Source organism: Tachysurus vachellii, chromosome 22, assembly GCF_030014155.1.
Source record: "Tachysurus vachellii isolate PV-2020 chromosome 22, HZAU_Pvac_v1, whole genome shotgun sequence".
Lineage (NCBI taxonomy): Eukaryota > Metazoa > Chordata > Actinopteri > Siluriformes > Bagridae > Tachysurus > Tachysurus vachellii.
The window spans coordinates 1140001-1156436 of record NC_083481.1 but is presented as its reverse complement, the minus strand read 5'-3'; the positions used below and the strand labels follow the sequence as shown (position 1 = coordinate 1156436).

At 36.9% G+C, this 16436-nt stretch overlaps 1 protein-coding gene across 18 annotated transcripts in view; it reads left to right on the top strand.

The window, feature by feature from the left end:
- Positions 1 to 1817: 1817 nt before the first annotated feature.
- znf740a (zinc finger protein 740a) overlaps positions 1818 to 16436 on the top strand; it is a 21447-nt gene continuing 6828 nt past the window's right edge. Inside the window, exons 1-16 of one of the 18 annotated variants that reach the window (XM_060858233.1) lie at positions 1818 to 1973; positions 3069 to 3219; positions 3381 to 3557; positions 3972 to 4118; positions 5380 to 5506; positions 5832 to 5915; positions 8090 to 8173; positions 8721 to 8804; positions 9382 to 9465; positions 10017 to 10100; positions 10334 to 10417; positions 10765 to 10848; positions 11545 to 11628; positions 13725 to 13808; positions 14486 to 14569; positions 15731 to 15814. In XM_060858233.1, the coding sequence (XP_060714216.1) occupies positions 3175 to 3219; positions 3381 to 3557; positions 3972 to 4118; positions 5380 to 5506; positions 5832 to 5915; positions 8090 to 8173; positions 8721 to 8804; positions 9382 to 9465; positions 10017 to 10100; positions 10334 to 10417; positions 10765 to 10848; positions 11545 to 11628; positions 13725 to 13808; positions 14486 to 14569; positions 15731 to 15814 (1420 nt within the window). In that variant the 5' untranslated portion in view covers positions 1818 to 1973; positions 3069 to 3174. The remainder of the gene's footprint in view (positions 1974 to 3068; positions 3220 to 3380; positions 3558 to 3971; positions 4119 to 5379; positions 5507 to 5831; positions 5916 to 8089; positions 8174 to 8720; positions 8805 to 9381; positions 9466 to 10016; positions 10101 to 10333; positions 10418 to 10764; positions 10849 to 11544; positions 11629 to 13724; positions 13809 to 14485; positions 14570 to 15730; positions 15815 to 16436) is intronic. The other 17 variants (XM_060858241.1, XM_060858240.1, XM_060858238.1 and 14 more) reach the window with 17 other exon arrangements.

The window sequence follows — 16436 nt, the reverse complement described above, 5'->3', positions numbered from 1 at the left end:
GAGAGTGTGTGTGTGCCCTGTGATGGGTTGGCACTCCGTCCAGGGTGTATCCTGCCTTGATGCCCGATGACGCCTGAGATAGGCACAGGCTCCCCGTGACCCGAGGTAGTTCGGATAAGCGGTAGAAGATGAATGAATGAATGAATGAATTGGCACCCCATTGTTTCACTTAACACAACTGTACACACTGAGAACTGCTGATTCACAGATTGCAGCACTATGTGTGAAGGCAGGCCTTAATTTATGAGATACAAACATGTAATTTGATGTATAACACAGTAAACTATCACTTACGCAACAAGAACCTAACCAAGTCAGTGATTGCTCATCAGAAGCTGAAAGTAGTATGACATGTTGAAACACTGCCTAGGTCTATGCATGAGTTACTGGCATTTAGTCACCAATAAAAGGGTAGGTAAGAGATAATAAAGAAATTTCCCATTGTTTGTTTCCTGATAATTCTGTTTAACACTGAATAAACTTTACTCACAGAAGTGAGAACACGGTATAGATTTCATTCTTTTAAAGTGCTTGTTCTTAATGTTACACTCTTGCACATGCACACAAAAAAATCCCTGATGTCTCTTGCTCTAGCGACGGTATACAGACCCCCAGGGATATACACTGATTTTCTTAGAGAATTTGCAGATTTTCTTTCAGACCTATTGGTTAATTTTGATAAAGCATTAATTGTAGGAGACTTTAACATTCACGTTGACGATACAAACGATGCTTTAGGAATCACATTTATGGACTTAACAAACTCATTTGGGCTTAAACCAAACATCACTAGAGCAACACATCATCTTAATCATACGCTAGATTTACTAATATCACTGATTTTAGATCCCAATGAACTATGTGTAACATCATTAGGATTACATTTACATTTACATTTACAGCATTTAGCAGATGCCCTTATCCAAGTGCTTAAATCTCTCTCATTGGATACATTAATGCTAGCTCACTAGGTTACATACTTAAGATACCATGAGTTTAAAACATTTGTTTAGAGTTACAATGAAAAAGTGTCAAAGTTTTTTTTTTTTTTTAATGCAAAAGATAAGGAAAAAAGTGCTAGTTGAAGTGTTTCCTGAATAAGCTTGAACCAGCCTTCAGCTCACTGAACCTCCATCAACCCTATCAGTTGACAGTGCATCGTTAGACATTAGATGAAAAACATTATATGACGGATTAAGTGCAGTGAACCTTTTTCATTGCTAACGTGCCACAAGCAAAGGTTATAGTTACATTAGCCAATTAGACTCATGACAAGGTGAGATGCTGTGAAACATTTGTGACTTGTGGCACGCTTACTAAATAAATGCAGATTGATAAAAAGTATGGTCAGTTTATGTAATGTAAGTAATTAAATGTGTGTGTGTGTGTGTGTGTGTGTGTGTGTGTGTGTGTGTGTGTGTGCGTGTGTGTGACAATCTCTATTACACTTGCACATTTTTTCTATATATATATATATATATATATATATATATATATATATATATATATATATATATATATATATATAAATGTGACAAACAAATAAATAAATGTGACTGAACGTGTGTTAAAAAAACGAAACGATTAGTAGTTTTGTGCAGGAATTAAAAAAATAAAATACAATAATTTATTCACCAATTTTAATCGATCATCTAGTTTAATCAGCTCACCAACTAACTATCAACGATTAATCATAGTTAACAGTTAACTCATTAATACCGAAGTTGATTGTTTACATATTTCAGGAAACAAAAAAAAAAAATTATTAAGATGCAATGAAATTGTAGAGTGCTTTCGTGCGCGCTCTCGGGAAACACTTCCTGGTTTGAATCGAGTCGAGTGCGCGTTCTCGACGAGCACTTCCGGTCCTGTTTCCTGTGTTTGTAAATTGTAGCTCGCGCTAGCTGATGTGGACGAAGATAAAGATCCAGTTGTTGTTTTTTTTTTTTACCCACATACCAAAAGACCTGAAGGTAATAAAATAATGATTTGTTCTGCGTCTTAAAACATTTCTAGTTGTTTAGGATGTTATTTAACGGCGCCTACGTGCATTCTGAACGGTTTTATAGTTTCTCTGAGGGATTGTTGTCGACAGGGAGTGGAGCGCTAATGCTAATTAGCACACAAGCTAACATCTATGCTAAGCTAGCGCTAGCATGGTTTAGTTAAATATCTGCACACGGAGCTGTTTTAGTGCCTGAAAGCGATATTAGATTGTTTCTTTTTTTTTTGTACCAGCTTATAATAAAAAATACATTTTATTTTGCGTTGGTTATATTCTGTGTTACCGAGTAAACAAGTAAAGCTAACCGTTTTAGCTGAATAAGAAGTTAGGTGTTTATATTAGCAGAAAATGTGTAAGAGAGCTGATTATATTGACAGGAAAATACGAGCTGTTATTTTATATCAAATGAAAATGATGGTTGCGACGTGTCCTCGAGAATTTATTCCAAGTATTTAAAAAGCTAAGATTAAAAAATAATAAACAAAGTTTCTTGTTTAAATGCCGGACACAGAAGAGGCCTAATGGCGTCACGTGACGTCACGGATGAGCGATAAATCGTGTATCGCGATGATTTCACGGTTATTTTGACATTCAGTAAAACGCATTTGCACGTGTTTCTAACAGTTATAATAAACAGCAGTTGTTGTAGGTAGGTCAGAACAACACAATTTAAAAAAAAACATGCAGGGTTTTTTTTTTGTTGATTCAACTTTTATATAAAAAATAATTTTCTATATTTGTTATTATTTAGTTCTCCTAAGTGAGTGTTGTGTCGGGTTTTTACAAAACAAGAGACAAACGTATACACATCAATCCAGTTTGATTTCCATATTTAGCTGCATCTATTGACGGTTGTCATGGGAATGTTGTATTTTTTTAAAACATCTTTAGTTAAAAAAAAATCCGTTGGTTCTGAAATTCTACTCCTGCTTACCTGTGCCTGTTTTACTAGTTTACTAACCGCTAACCAGCTAGTAACGCCTGTACGTTATCCACTCGTGTTTCCAGTTCAATTTGACATTCATCCTTCCATCTGTCTATTCCACTCTCTCTCTCTATCTAGGACGAAAACTGGTGCCAGATGATAGCAGTGGGCGTGTCCTATTGTCTAGTGCATCATCCTGAGTGACAGCTTCTTGTCCCTCCCTTTGTCCCTGTTTTCTTCAGTGATGTCACACATACCAACCACCTCGGTCCGTGACCATATGAAATGGGTCAGTCTGTGCATGGTCCAAACCCACAAGCTTTCATTTATTTCTTCTTTTTTCCGTTTTTCATTCTTTTTTCCATCCTCGTGTGTGTGGATGTTTTTCACTGTCTGTGATTGTACTGTTAATAATGGTTATAATAACATATTGCGGGTGTGTGTTTAAAGGCGGGGCTGCTCGGCTGTGAAGCTGTCCTCTCCAGCATGGCTCTGATGCAGGCCAGCACCATTTCTGCTCCAAAGAAGATGATGACATCACTGGCCCCACCCCCTGTTCCAGGTTCTACTCAGAGAGACCCGCAGGGACACATGGGATTAACGGCAGCCATGACCTGCCCTCCTCTGGTTAGGAGATTAAATAAAACACACTGCACAAACCAGGGAAAAGCGACAGTATTACTGAACAGTTCCTGTAGATACTGAACTTGAACCATTAACTAGTTTGTACAGTAAACTGCTGAACCTTACCAGTGGCTACTGAATTTAACCTGTAGCTGTTAAAAAGTTACCAATGATTACTGAACAATACCTATAACTGTGTAATGTGACTACTGGACATTAGTGATGACTACTGAATGTTACCTCTGACTGCTGAACATTACTGGTGACAGAAAATATTGGGGGTTTTTTTGGCCTGGTTTAAGTAATGTTTAGAATTTTTTTTTTTAATATTATATATATTTATTAGAAATTGAGTACTCTTTGAAAAATGAGGATTGATTAATTGATTCCAGAATGGGGGGGTGTCTGTGTGTGTAGCTTGTTCGTAAAGAAGGCGACTTTCACGCCCCCCGCCTTTTGGATGAGAAGGAAATGAGACCAAACGAGGACTTGCAGCTTAAGAAGAAGCACAGGAAGTCAGGAACGCCCTGTAAAGTCCGAGAGCAGGAGGGGAAAGGAGGGAAGGTCAGTGCTGCGAGATGTGTGTATGCGCACATATTTTTGGATGAGGGTGGGGGTGGTTGTGCATTTCATTTTATGCATTCCCAATACACATGGTTCGTTAATCTAAGTGTGTGTTTGCATCTACAACATACTACAGTTGTGTTACATCCTGGATTGTTATTTTTGGGTTTTTACTCATGCGCTGTTTCTGTGTGTGTTGGTTCAGTGCATGTCTTACTGCCCACACATTGTGTGTGTGTGCGCGCGCATGCATGTGTCTGGGAGGTGGTGGTGAGTTGTGGTGTGGGGGAAGGGTGTAGGGTTTCTCAAATAAGACAATGAGCAAGACAAGAAGTTTTAATGTTTTAAGACAAAGTGGTTTGTTTTACATTTAAAAATATAAATGTTTTCATTCAAATGCTGTAAAGTATTACTTTTTAATTAATTTTAATATTAATGCTTTTTATTTGCTGCTTCTTTCAGAATTAAGTTTTTTAATCTCCTTTTCATGGCAGCAGCATTTTAGTGTTTGAGGTTCATAACAGCAAAGCCTTAAACAAAACGATTTTAAGAGTCTGTCCCACTTGACTCAAGTGACTCCTCCTAACTAGTAATTGTGTAATAGGCAGTTGAGAGTCATCACCACACAGTCATCCAGAGAACGATCTGGAAGCTTGTTTAAAACGCTCGATTGTTTATTTTTCTAATGTAAAATTATTACCCAGGCTAATGGCAGTGTTTCAGTGAAATTCCCAAACCAACTTAAAACCACTTAAAACACCTGAACTGAGAGACCATAAACAATGGAAATGTTGTTTCCTGAATTTCTTGAATGTCTTCGACCAAACTCAATAGACTTTATTTTGCTCTCCAGATCTTTGCAATATACCTGACAGTAGAAATAGCTCTGTAAATTATAGAGCACACTTTTTAAAATTAGAATGAATTAACAGACTGGATATTTATTATAAAGCAATATCTTGTATCTTGTGATTTAAACTTGTCTAATCTGGCAACCCTATTAATGAATGTCTTATTTGCTGCCTTTTCTCTGATCCGTGGGCAGTGTAATTAATGCCCCAGTGGGCTTCTATTAACGCTTCTTGCAGTTCCCCTTTTGACCACTATGTCTAAAAATACTGAACTTTGTCATTAGGTATGCAAAAGAGGTCATTTGTATTTAAACAGAGATTACAATGATGATTAATCAGTGGAAATCTGCATGACCCGACCCTCTGGATGAGCTGCCTCACGTATGATGATCTTTGTTTATGTCTCACAGGCTGTTGTAGTGGACGAGAACGGGAACTGTTCTCTTTCCAAAGTGCAGAAGAACTTCATCTGCGATCACTGCTACGGAGCCTTCAGAAGCGGCTATCATTTGAAACGCCACATTCTCATTCACACCGGTACGGCTGTATCTCTGTCAGGGGAAAATCAGCAGCTTTTCTATTTTAATTTGTGTTTTCTTTATTTTAATAATGTTTTCATTATTGTACAGTTTAAATCTCATATTTATTAATAAAAAGTCTTTTTGATTTGAAAATGTACATTATAACTTATAACTATGAATTATAACCATTCAGATTTTGACTTTTTCTCTTTTAAAATTGTTTTTGCATTAATTAGACTTTTATTATTAAAAGGTAAATCACTTTAGACAATAACACTGAATTTTAACTACACAGCAATTTGAACAACTCGCTTTTTTACTTTCTTTCCCTCCTTATCCAGGTGAAAAGCCATTTGCTTGTGCCATATGTGACATGAGGTTTATTCAGCGTTATCATTTGGAGAGACACAGCCTCACTCACACTGGTACGAGAAAACACTCCTTACATTGTTTATCCTAATAAACTTTTAGAAACATAAAATAAAATGGTCTCTAAAGGTTTATATATATATATATATATATATATATATATATATATATATATATATATATATATATATATATATATATATATATATATATATATAGGTCTAATTCTCATTCAGATTCATTTTACATAAACAGGAATTTATAAGCTATTTTTTCAGATGTATTTTAAATGCTATTGTTCAGTGTTTTCCTTTTACCTGAAACATTACATCATATAACAAGTACTTTTCTGTGTAGAGCTTTATATTGCAAAATATACTGCTCATGCTTTCTGAGATCTCAATAATCACCTTTATTTACTGATAAGATTTTGTTTTGTTTTGTTCTTACACACAAATTTTTTGATTTTCTGCAGAAGCACATAGAATTTTTTTGGAATGGCAAGTTAAGTCCTGTCCTGTTTTACTAGGAATCATACATAATTCCATTGACACTGTATAGTACTTGAACAAGACAAACTAATATTTGTCTCACGAAATTTAATATTACATGCATTCAATTCAGACGTTCTTAATACAAAAACAATCAAGCAAGTTTAAATATTTGTATCGTGTCGATCCAGCAAGTTTTCACGTTCTTAAATGTTATGACCATGTTGTCATTCCAGCAAAACTGGAGCTTCATTGTTGGTTAATAAAAGCCCTGAGTTCCAGTTATGGCAGCAGGACATAACATCACGAAGCTGTACACAAATCTAGAGAACCTGTGAAGACATTTCTGAAGACATGCTTCTAAACTGCTACTGTGGACTCAGTCGTGTTTATTAAAACAGTTCACGGCTTGTTTAGCTGCTGAGATTGATTTGTACCTTGGCATAACCACCACTTTTCTCTAGATTCTTTCCTCTCATGTAGTAACTGTGTATCATGTGTAGATCTGCACTAGTTACAGTTTTAATCATTTCAATTTAGCCCAAATTGGTTCATCTAACTTGAACCTTTGTCCCATATCATATAGAATAAAACATTTAATGTTGTTCTCGTGCCAGCCAACAGCTGTTTGATTAATATTTTATGGTGCTTTCTGAAAGTTTTTACTACTCTAAAATGTATATGGTCATTAACAATCCTGCAACAAAAAAAAAAATCCTAATACCATCATTACTCCATAATGACAGAAGCTTAACCATTTCCCCCCCCCTCCAAAACGTATGAAACAAAGCATCTTTAGACTAGCATTCAGGTTCATTTTTGTGATGAGATTCAGATTTTTATCAACAAGTTTAACTGATGAATTAATTATTTAAAAAGGAACACTTCTGTCTATAAAAGCCCTCAAAATGTCAGGTTGAATTTAGACCTCAGACCAGTTTATGTTGAAATCTCGGGGAAGGAAACCAAACACGTCTGCAGCTTTGACGGTCTGGGAGACGATCGATTATTTAAATATAAGCTGTTAGAACCACAGAGACTATTCTGGAAGAAGAGCTTTAGTAACGGTGATGACCACAAACCAGATGGTCACTCTGAGACGGAGATGAAGAACCTAACAGGAAGGTAACCGTCTCTGCTGATGTCCAGTCAGGACTTTATAGTCGAGTTGTTAACAAAACGTGCTGGTGGTTGTAGCATCATGCTTTGTTTGTTGTGCTGTCTTTTTAATCAGCATAAACTGGGAGGTTCATCAGGATCAAAACAAAACCAGCTTACAAGTGATAAATAAGGATCACGAAAAACATAGTTTCATTTTTGTCCATAAATGTGCAAAAAAAAAAAAAGTGGCTCATAATTTTGCTCCCCATACAACCTGACGGAGCATAAGAGATTCTGCAAAGAACAACAAATTGTCGTGAACTTGGTTTAGAAGATCCACAAACCTTTCCAGGCTCTAGTATCGTTCCCTAAGAAACTGAGACTGTAACCAATGCTGTTGAGCCTCGATACTGAGTAAAGAATCCGAATACCTGTAAATATAAAGCAAAAATTGAGGATTTTTAATAAATGAAGAAAATGTTTTATGATGATGAATCCTCTGCAGAACTATAGACCAAGGGAAAGTGAGGAGCTTCTGGACGTGATTGTTGGTCTTCTAGTTGTTCTGTTCATCAGAATAATTCAGCTAGAATTAGATTTTTAGGGCCTTTGATTTATATCTTGCTCTGTGTGTTCAGGGGTGAAACCGTATGCGTGCACCATGTGTGACATGCGATTTTTCCAACGTTACCACCTTCAGAGACACAGCCTCATACATACGGGTAATGACCCCTCTTATCCTTATCACCCCGCCGGGTTCAGCTGTTGCGGTCGGCTGCATCAAAGCACTTTACATCTTATTATTATTCATTTTTGTAACCGTCGATCGGTCCGTAAGTTTTTCCATGCATTGTTCCTGCTTCCTTTCTGCTTACCGAAGTGCATAACTTTCCGCCGCGTGCATTTTCCCATCGTCTGTTTCGCATGCTAGTTGTCCGTCAGCATGGCTTCTGCTTTTTTTTGTAAAGCAATCACTTGTCTATATTTTTTTTTGATTCATACTAAATCTTTTTCCCCTGACATAAATACTATTATGGTTATTGCTATTCAGGAAGCAAATATATATTTCACATCACAAATGTTGCAAATATTGTGGATTCCCCTGTCTGTCGTTCTCAGTGTAAAGCGCTGTCATAAAGCATGAATTTTGATCCTGATGGCTTTAAAACTGACATTGAGTCCTGCAAATTTTATAATGTGCTGGATAAAAATTGGATTAAATGTGTTGTGATCCTGACCGGGAGCTAATCGTTTGCTCTGTGCGTTTAGGGGTGAAGCCCTACGCTTGCTCCATGTGCGACAGGCGTTTTTTCCAACGCTACCACCTGCAGAGACACAGCCTCACTCATACGGGTATGGGTCGTCTCTCTTTATAAATCTGCCCTGTTACACCAAGATACACTTATGTGCCATTTAGCACTGTTGCCAACTTTTTTTTTCCCCTTTCAAAAATTTACACCTATTTTTTTCCACCTCGCAGTTGACCGCGAGGAGGAATTAAAGGGTTTCGAGAACTACAATGCGAGAAAACTTATGAGGTCTATAAGAATTTACAATTGTGCTCTTTTCTTATTGCATCAGGAGCAAAAAAAAAAGACAAGCTCCCATCGAACAATCGCTTGGAAGTTAATCAAACCTTTTGTAGTTTTGAAGTTGACAAGCAGTGCTAAACCCCAGTCTGAACCACACCGCTATTTCTCCACAGTGAACATTATCAGTTTGATCTTCGACTTAACAGAGTTGGCAACAATGCTTAGCTTCAGCACCGTTTGTTTGTGCCGCACCATCAACGTATTGGCTGCAACAAACTCGAGTTTGGATCCGGTGACTTAAAAATAGGTCACAGGGTGCGGTGTTAACTACGTACTGTACTTTAACTGTAGTTTTATTGACTACCGTATCTTGACTTAACGGTGCTCTGTATGTTTAGGGGTGAAGCCGTACGCTTGCTCCATGTGTGACATGAAGTTTTTTCAGCGTTACCACCTGCAGAGACACAGCCTAACCCATACGGGTATGTGTCTGTGCAACCTTACAGATCTTTCCTGGTTACACTTATGTGCAGTTTAGCACTGTTGCCAACTTTTGTTTCTTTTAAAAAGTGTTTTTCAAAATAAGGATTAATTGGTATGAAAATATAACAAGAAAACCTATGAGGTCTTCAAAGCTTTGTACCAACGGTTATAAGATCTTGGCATTTCAGAACGACTTTTTTATCGGAAGTCAAAGACCGTCCTTCATCATCGTGTGAGCACCAAAAACGTCAAATAGTCATCTGGAAGTTAATCACGTTTTTATAGCTTCGAAGTTGACACCCAGTGCTAAACTCCTGTCTGAATCGCACGTCTGTTTCTCCACACTTACAAATGATTTTCATGGTTTGATTTTTGAATTAACAGAGTTGGCAACAGTGCATTCAAGTCTCAGCCTCATTAGTCAGTTTGTTTGGCAACATTGATGTGTTCTGGGATGCAGCAAACTCGAGTTTGAATGTGGTGACTTGGGAGGGGTTTTAAACACGGACTGTACTTTAACTGTAGTGTTAACGGTGCTCTGTATGTTTAGGGGTGAAGCCGTACGCTTGCTCCATGTGTGACATGAAGTTTTTTCAGCGTTACCACCTGCAGAGACACAGCCTAACCCATACGGGTATGTGTCTGTGCAACCTTAGCATGGGAGAAATTAAGCTTTTTCATTTAGTAATTGCAATCAATAAATTGGTTTTAATCTAGACTCATTTTATGGTAGAATTTAAAAACAGTGTCACCCCAGTTGTTGTTGTTGTTATTATTATTTTAAATAAAATTGCCCCTGTTTGGATAAAGAGTGACCATAAACTGAAAGAAAACAAATCCATGCTAATGCAATGATACTCTATTTAGGGGTGAAGCCATATGCTTGCTCCATGTGCCATATGAGGTTTTTTCAGCGTTGTCACCTTCAACGACACACCCTCACCCACACGGGTACGTGTCAATTTCCTGTGCAAAAACGTATCGCTTCTTAGACCTTTAACAACACCTCATGTCTAATCTTGCCACTGTTGGTTAGGTCAGGTTTATTTTTCCCATTAATATTTTAATTTGTTCTCCATTCTCGATTTAATCCCCCTCCTGCCTGTTAAGTTTTTGTTGTTTGAGTTTTTACAAGACCTGACAGAGTTTTGTTTTTAATCTAAGAGCTTTGTGTGTCATTCCTAGCTAGTGAAAAGAGGTGGAGATGTGTAAAGCAGTTGTAAAGCTACAAGCTTAGATTGAAGTTACGTTCCTGGTTAAGAGCACATTGTATATTAATATTAGTACTCTACGTTTAGGGGTGAAGCCATTTGCTTGCACCATGTGTGATATGAGGTTTTTTCAACGCTACCACCTCCAGAGACACAGCATCACCCATACGGGTATGTCTTGTCTCTTTACACTCAGACAACCCCAATGCAAGTGACTTTTTCCCCCAAATAGAAAACCTTTTGTTATTGAATACATTCATCCACAACACTTCCTAATACCGTCCTGCACTTCAGTGTTCACATTCATACCTCATAGAAATACGAAATTGTTCATTTAAATTGATTTCAGTCACGTTCTATAGGTCACAGTGATATATCTTTCTGGATTTCTGAGCAACGTCTCCATTTTAGGCTTTAGTGATGCGTCAAACACGAAAAAAAGAGAGGTTGCTCTTGGCTAGAATTTGCGTTGGATTACTGATTAAAGTAAATAATACAGATCCTTAAAACAAGGAACACGTTTAACAGATTATTTTAATTCTTGAACAAAAAGTATTTTTCTTATAAACATTCAGCTGTTCAGTTGTCAGGACTTTTTTCTTAAATGCACACTGTAGCTTTCAAAGATAACACACACATGCACACACACAGGGTTAGTCTGATTAGCACGACCTGCATCATGTATCAACATTTTAAAAGAACTAAATAAAATTCTATAGTAAAATGTAATGATTTAAGAGCTTGAAAACTGACCCCTCTGAAATTATTTAACTGAGCTGTTTATAAATGATTTGGCGTGTATTTAATTTTATTCTTTTCTTCGACATACTGAATGCACATGACTAATAATTTGCTCTGTGCATTTAGGAGTGAAGCCTTACGCTTGTTCCATGTGTGACATGCGTTTTTTCCACCGTTACCATCTGCAGAGACACAGCCTCACTCACACGGGTATGTGTCTTTCTACCTTAACCCACTCTTCTATCGAATTCAAGCGTACACATGCGACCTGAGCACTGTTGCCAACTTCTGTGGTGAAAATTTAACCTAAAATCTGATTAAATGATGAACAGTTGATAAACAGTTTGATTGTTGTTGAATGTTCTTGTTCCAGATGACTCTTATAGGTGCTCGTGTTCTCGAGTGATAGCAGATACTTGGTGTTCTAGTGACGTTAAACTATTATTTACATCTATTTCTGCTTAGCTTATTATACTTGTCAGTATAACTGCCGAATTAATGATATAAAAATGACTTGAGCATAATATTAATGTACATTGTGTAGTTAGAACTGTATACTGTTATACTATAAAAACCTTTATGTAGTTACTTTTTACAGTAACCTAATACTCTACCTGTACATCTTTACTCTTATTAGTGTATATCTTTATTTTATACTCTTTATATACTTATTTACATAATTCTATATACCATAGACTATTTTCACCAGACTATTATCTTTGTTATACCTGTGTAATGATCCCATCAATTCTGCACTCTATACTAGGGCTGGGCGATACGGCTGAAAACTGTATCACGATATCAGTGTTTCATGTCGGTCGATATCGATAATTATTGATCTTTTTTATGACCCATTTAAAATAAGGACCAGGAGAAAAATATATTACATTTAAACATTTTTATTTTAAACTAAACCTTCCTCTGATCGTAATCCCCTCAGTTATTAAGACAGAAACGTCAACAAGCAGGAAAACTCTAATAATTATAATGTACACATGAGACTAAAGTCACAATGAACACTTAACTATTATCTCTTAACATTTAAGGTGCAAAATGAAAGAAAATGTAAGAAATGCTTAATAAAGTGTAATAAAATAGTGCAAAGTGTTAAATATAAACAGAGAAACCTGAGAATTTTAGTGCAAGTTTAGTGCGAGGAAGTTCACTAGCTGTTCACCTCGCTCGCTGCGGCTCATTTTCTGCTCATCAGTCGTCGTTTACTGAAGAGGAATCCAGCAGACCGGCACGAGACAACGATCATCATATGGCGCAACCAAACATGACAGTTACATGATTGGCTGTTAGCGTGTCACTCCCTACGCTGTAGGTTACCAGAGAGCGAGTGCCTTTGTTAATGCAACCAAACTTGCTTCGCAGCCTCTGTTTTCTTCCGACGGAGAATAAAAAATATCGAACACATTTTCTATTGATATCGATCACGTGTCTATCGCGATCCATATCGTTATCGTTTTATCGCCCAGCCCTACGCTATACTGTATTCTATTGATGGTGTAATAGAATTCTTGTTATATTTATTCCACCCATGCGTGTGTTAGTTATCATATATTTTAGAACGGTAGTAAATGTGTAGTTGTACCAGTGCTACGCTCTGTATAGAAACCTTCACCTCCTTTCTCAGTGACGTATTCAGTCGTAAACTTGGACACATGACAACAATAATCGTAGTGTTGATTACAATCCAAGTTGGCAACACTGTTATGAACTGATCGATCCCGATCTTGCTGTATTTAAAAACTCTAAAACTATTTTTATGTTGTGGAATCCATAATGCAGATGTTTTAATACACTTTATATAATTACCTAAGAATATTTGTGCCCCAGCTTTAGTGATATTTACCTTTTTAAAACAAGTACAATGCTGTAGAACTGAACAAAAGCCGTACTCTTCCTCTCTAATAGATTGTACTTAGGCATGTGCTGATTGTAATCATTATTTGGACGGAAATTCTTTTTATTTATTTACTCAATGCTACATCAGACCTCGTTCCTAAATTAAGATACTGAACAGTTTATTAAATTAGATTCACACAAAACACACCATGAAATGTTCGAGCAAATCTTTTTGCATGTTTTAAACGTGTGTCCTATAACGTCTTATCGGCACATGCCTAAATAAAACCCTGTTATTTACTTTTGAAGTGCTTTCTATTACAACTTGTAGCTTTATCTCTTATTATTGCATTAGTTTGCTGTTTTGTACTAACTATCCTTTTTAAATATTTATAGCCAGTGTCAGTTTGTAGGCCGCTGTTATGGCTAATACAATTGTGTCTTTTTGCACTTAGGGGTGAAGCCCTATGCTTGTAACATGTGCGACATGCGTTTTTTCCAACGCTACCACCTCCAGAGACACAGCCTGACCCATACGGGTAGGTTTCGTCTCTTTATACCACTTGAGCATGACACGTTTAAACTGAACACAACAAACTCGAGTTTGTAGTAACAGATCCACATTCTGGAGCTAATGTACCAAATAAAAACCTGTTTTTTATTTAAACCTTTAGCACTGCAATTTGTATTTATTATTATTTTATCCTATAGTTATTGAATTTGGTTCAGAATGACCGCAGAAAGCCGAGTACATTCGTTTTAACCCTTAAAATTGCCTTATTATTATTTCGTCATTTAATTGTGCACATTGCCAATAACAATTTCCTATTTTAACCAGTTAGCCAATCAAAACTTCACCAATCAAAACGTGACACAATCATTTGAAGTATCGTATAATAAAACAGCAAAAAAAAATTTCCTAAAGGACGCCTGCATTTATTTTCTGTAATAAAGTAAAAGATCTACAGCTACAAATCTCTCATTATTTTTTCTTAAAAGCCATTTTGAACGTTGTTACGTTTGATCATATTGTAAAGCAAGAATCAGCCTCATAATGAAATTATTCCATTTCAAAAATGACAGTTGTAATTATTTTGTCATGCGTAAGAAAGTCACAGTCCAGAGCGTTTAAATGTCTCATCCAGGGAATAGAGTTTAGCTGGTGTTTCAGGACAGGACGGAGTAAATGTGAATGATTGGTGCTCTGTGTATTCAGGGGTGAAGCCGTACGCTTGCTCGATGTGCGACATGAGGTTTTTTCAACGTTACCACCTCCAGAGACACAGCCTCACTCATACGGGTATGTGCCTCTCATCGACACGAAAGCAAACTTAGCCCTCATGCACTTCCTGTTTGATTTGTGATAAGGTAAACTCTAGAATATCTAGTTTTGTGCTTTATGCGTTGCTATGTAATTTGACACCATATCAGATGAGTTGCAGTGAACGGTGGCGTGAGTCACAATCTAGAATTTTTCCCTATCTGTAGTTTCGGATATCCTGCACTGTTATTTTAAGAAATCGGCATGTTTATTTGTGTGGACGCTTCATTAGTTACAGAAGCTGTTTGCCGCTTAAGTAACCACACTCGTATAAGCAAGTAGAACAGAAACGCTATCCTTAGTCAGGTGTGTCCAGGTTGTTACCACCCTTTGAGGAAAAATAACTGCAAAAAAAAAAAAGTTTTAATATCACCCAAAGATCGTTGTTTTCTAGAAACATCTAGTTATTTTTCCCAGAACGTCTCTCCAGCTCGAGTGTCGCCTTTCTACTCTTACGACTGACAGCGCAGTTAGTACGACTTCAAACCCAGCGAAGAAGCAAACGAGGACACTAAAATGTTTACATTTCCTCACGTTTGCATTATAAAGCTGGTGAACTGTGTGCTGGTGTAAATTCTGCATTAACCAAAGCTAAATCCGTCCCTTTCATGTGCCAGAACTCAAACTCAAGGCTGAACAGCAAGGATGTTGGTTGGTGTTTGTTTGTTTAGTAGCACGCTGTTGTTGACTGATGAGCGGTGCATTTTCCTCGTTAAGTCTGTCACGGCGACTATACAGTGCACTGCTTTGATAAGTAAACGGGTGTGAATTGATCGATCTGAGGCAGACACACGTCTCAAATAACCCACAAGTCCTGTTGAGTTTCTAAGAAGCAGTCGTGAGTTTTAATTGAATGCAGCATGAGCGTCACTAATACTTATGACCGCTGAGATAGATACGGCGTTTACGTTAGACAGCGTAATCGTATCGGCATCAACTCGAGCTAAACAGGGCAGAGCTCGTTCATCTCAGTCATTCGGTAAAGCTACAACATGTTTTCTATTCATGTGTATGTGTATATGTATGTAATCAATCTAATCTGTAGCTCCCTTTAGTTTTCAGTTCACAGCTAGTATGAGCGTCAGTGTTCAGGTTGACCAATGCTGAGTGTGTCTGAGAATTGGTGCTCTGTGCGTTTAGGGGTGAAGCCGTACGCTTGCTCCATGTGTGACATGAGATTTTTCCAGCGTTACCACTTGGAAAGACACAGCCTCACTCACACGGGTATGTGTTCTCCCCACCTCAGTCAAACTAAACACTCCGGCTCCGTTTCATACACCTTTATGTAGTGCTGCTGGTTTGTGTAGAGGTCCCGTGTCCAAAATAACACGCCGTGTGTAGGAGATATTAAAGCACCACCGCTTTCTGAAAGGTGAAAACATCTAGGTTTGTAGGCCGAAAAATATTTCGTCAGTAATGAAACCGGAACAAAAACATTCTATAAGTTATTTATAGTGGCTATAAAGGTAGATTATTTTTAAATATAAATAATTATCTAAATTTTACTGACTAATTTAGATTTGATTAATTTTGTTGCATTATTATTATTATCAGCAACTTAAAATAATGAATGAATAATTATACAAATAATATTAAGCTATTATAAATATGTAGATTATTTTTATATTTTTTATTTCAGACTTTTGGTTTTGCTATTGGTCTTATAAATCAATTTGTAATTTTTCATTTATTCATTTATTTATTTATTTATTTATGTGATGCCCGTTTATTTCCCAGACTGGACTCGCACCAATCACAGTAAAGCACTAAACCATTTTATGACTTAGCTCACCACCTCTTTACTGATTAATATCAGCCCTCACTACAAACTCGAGTTTGTATCAAG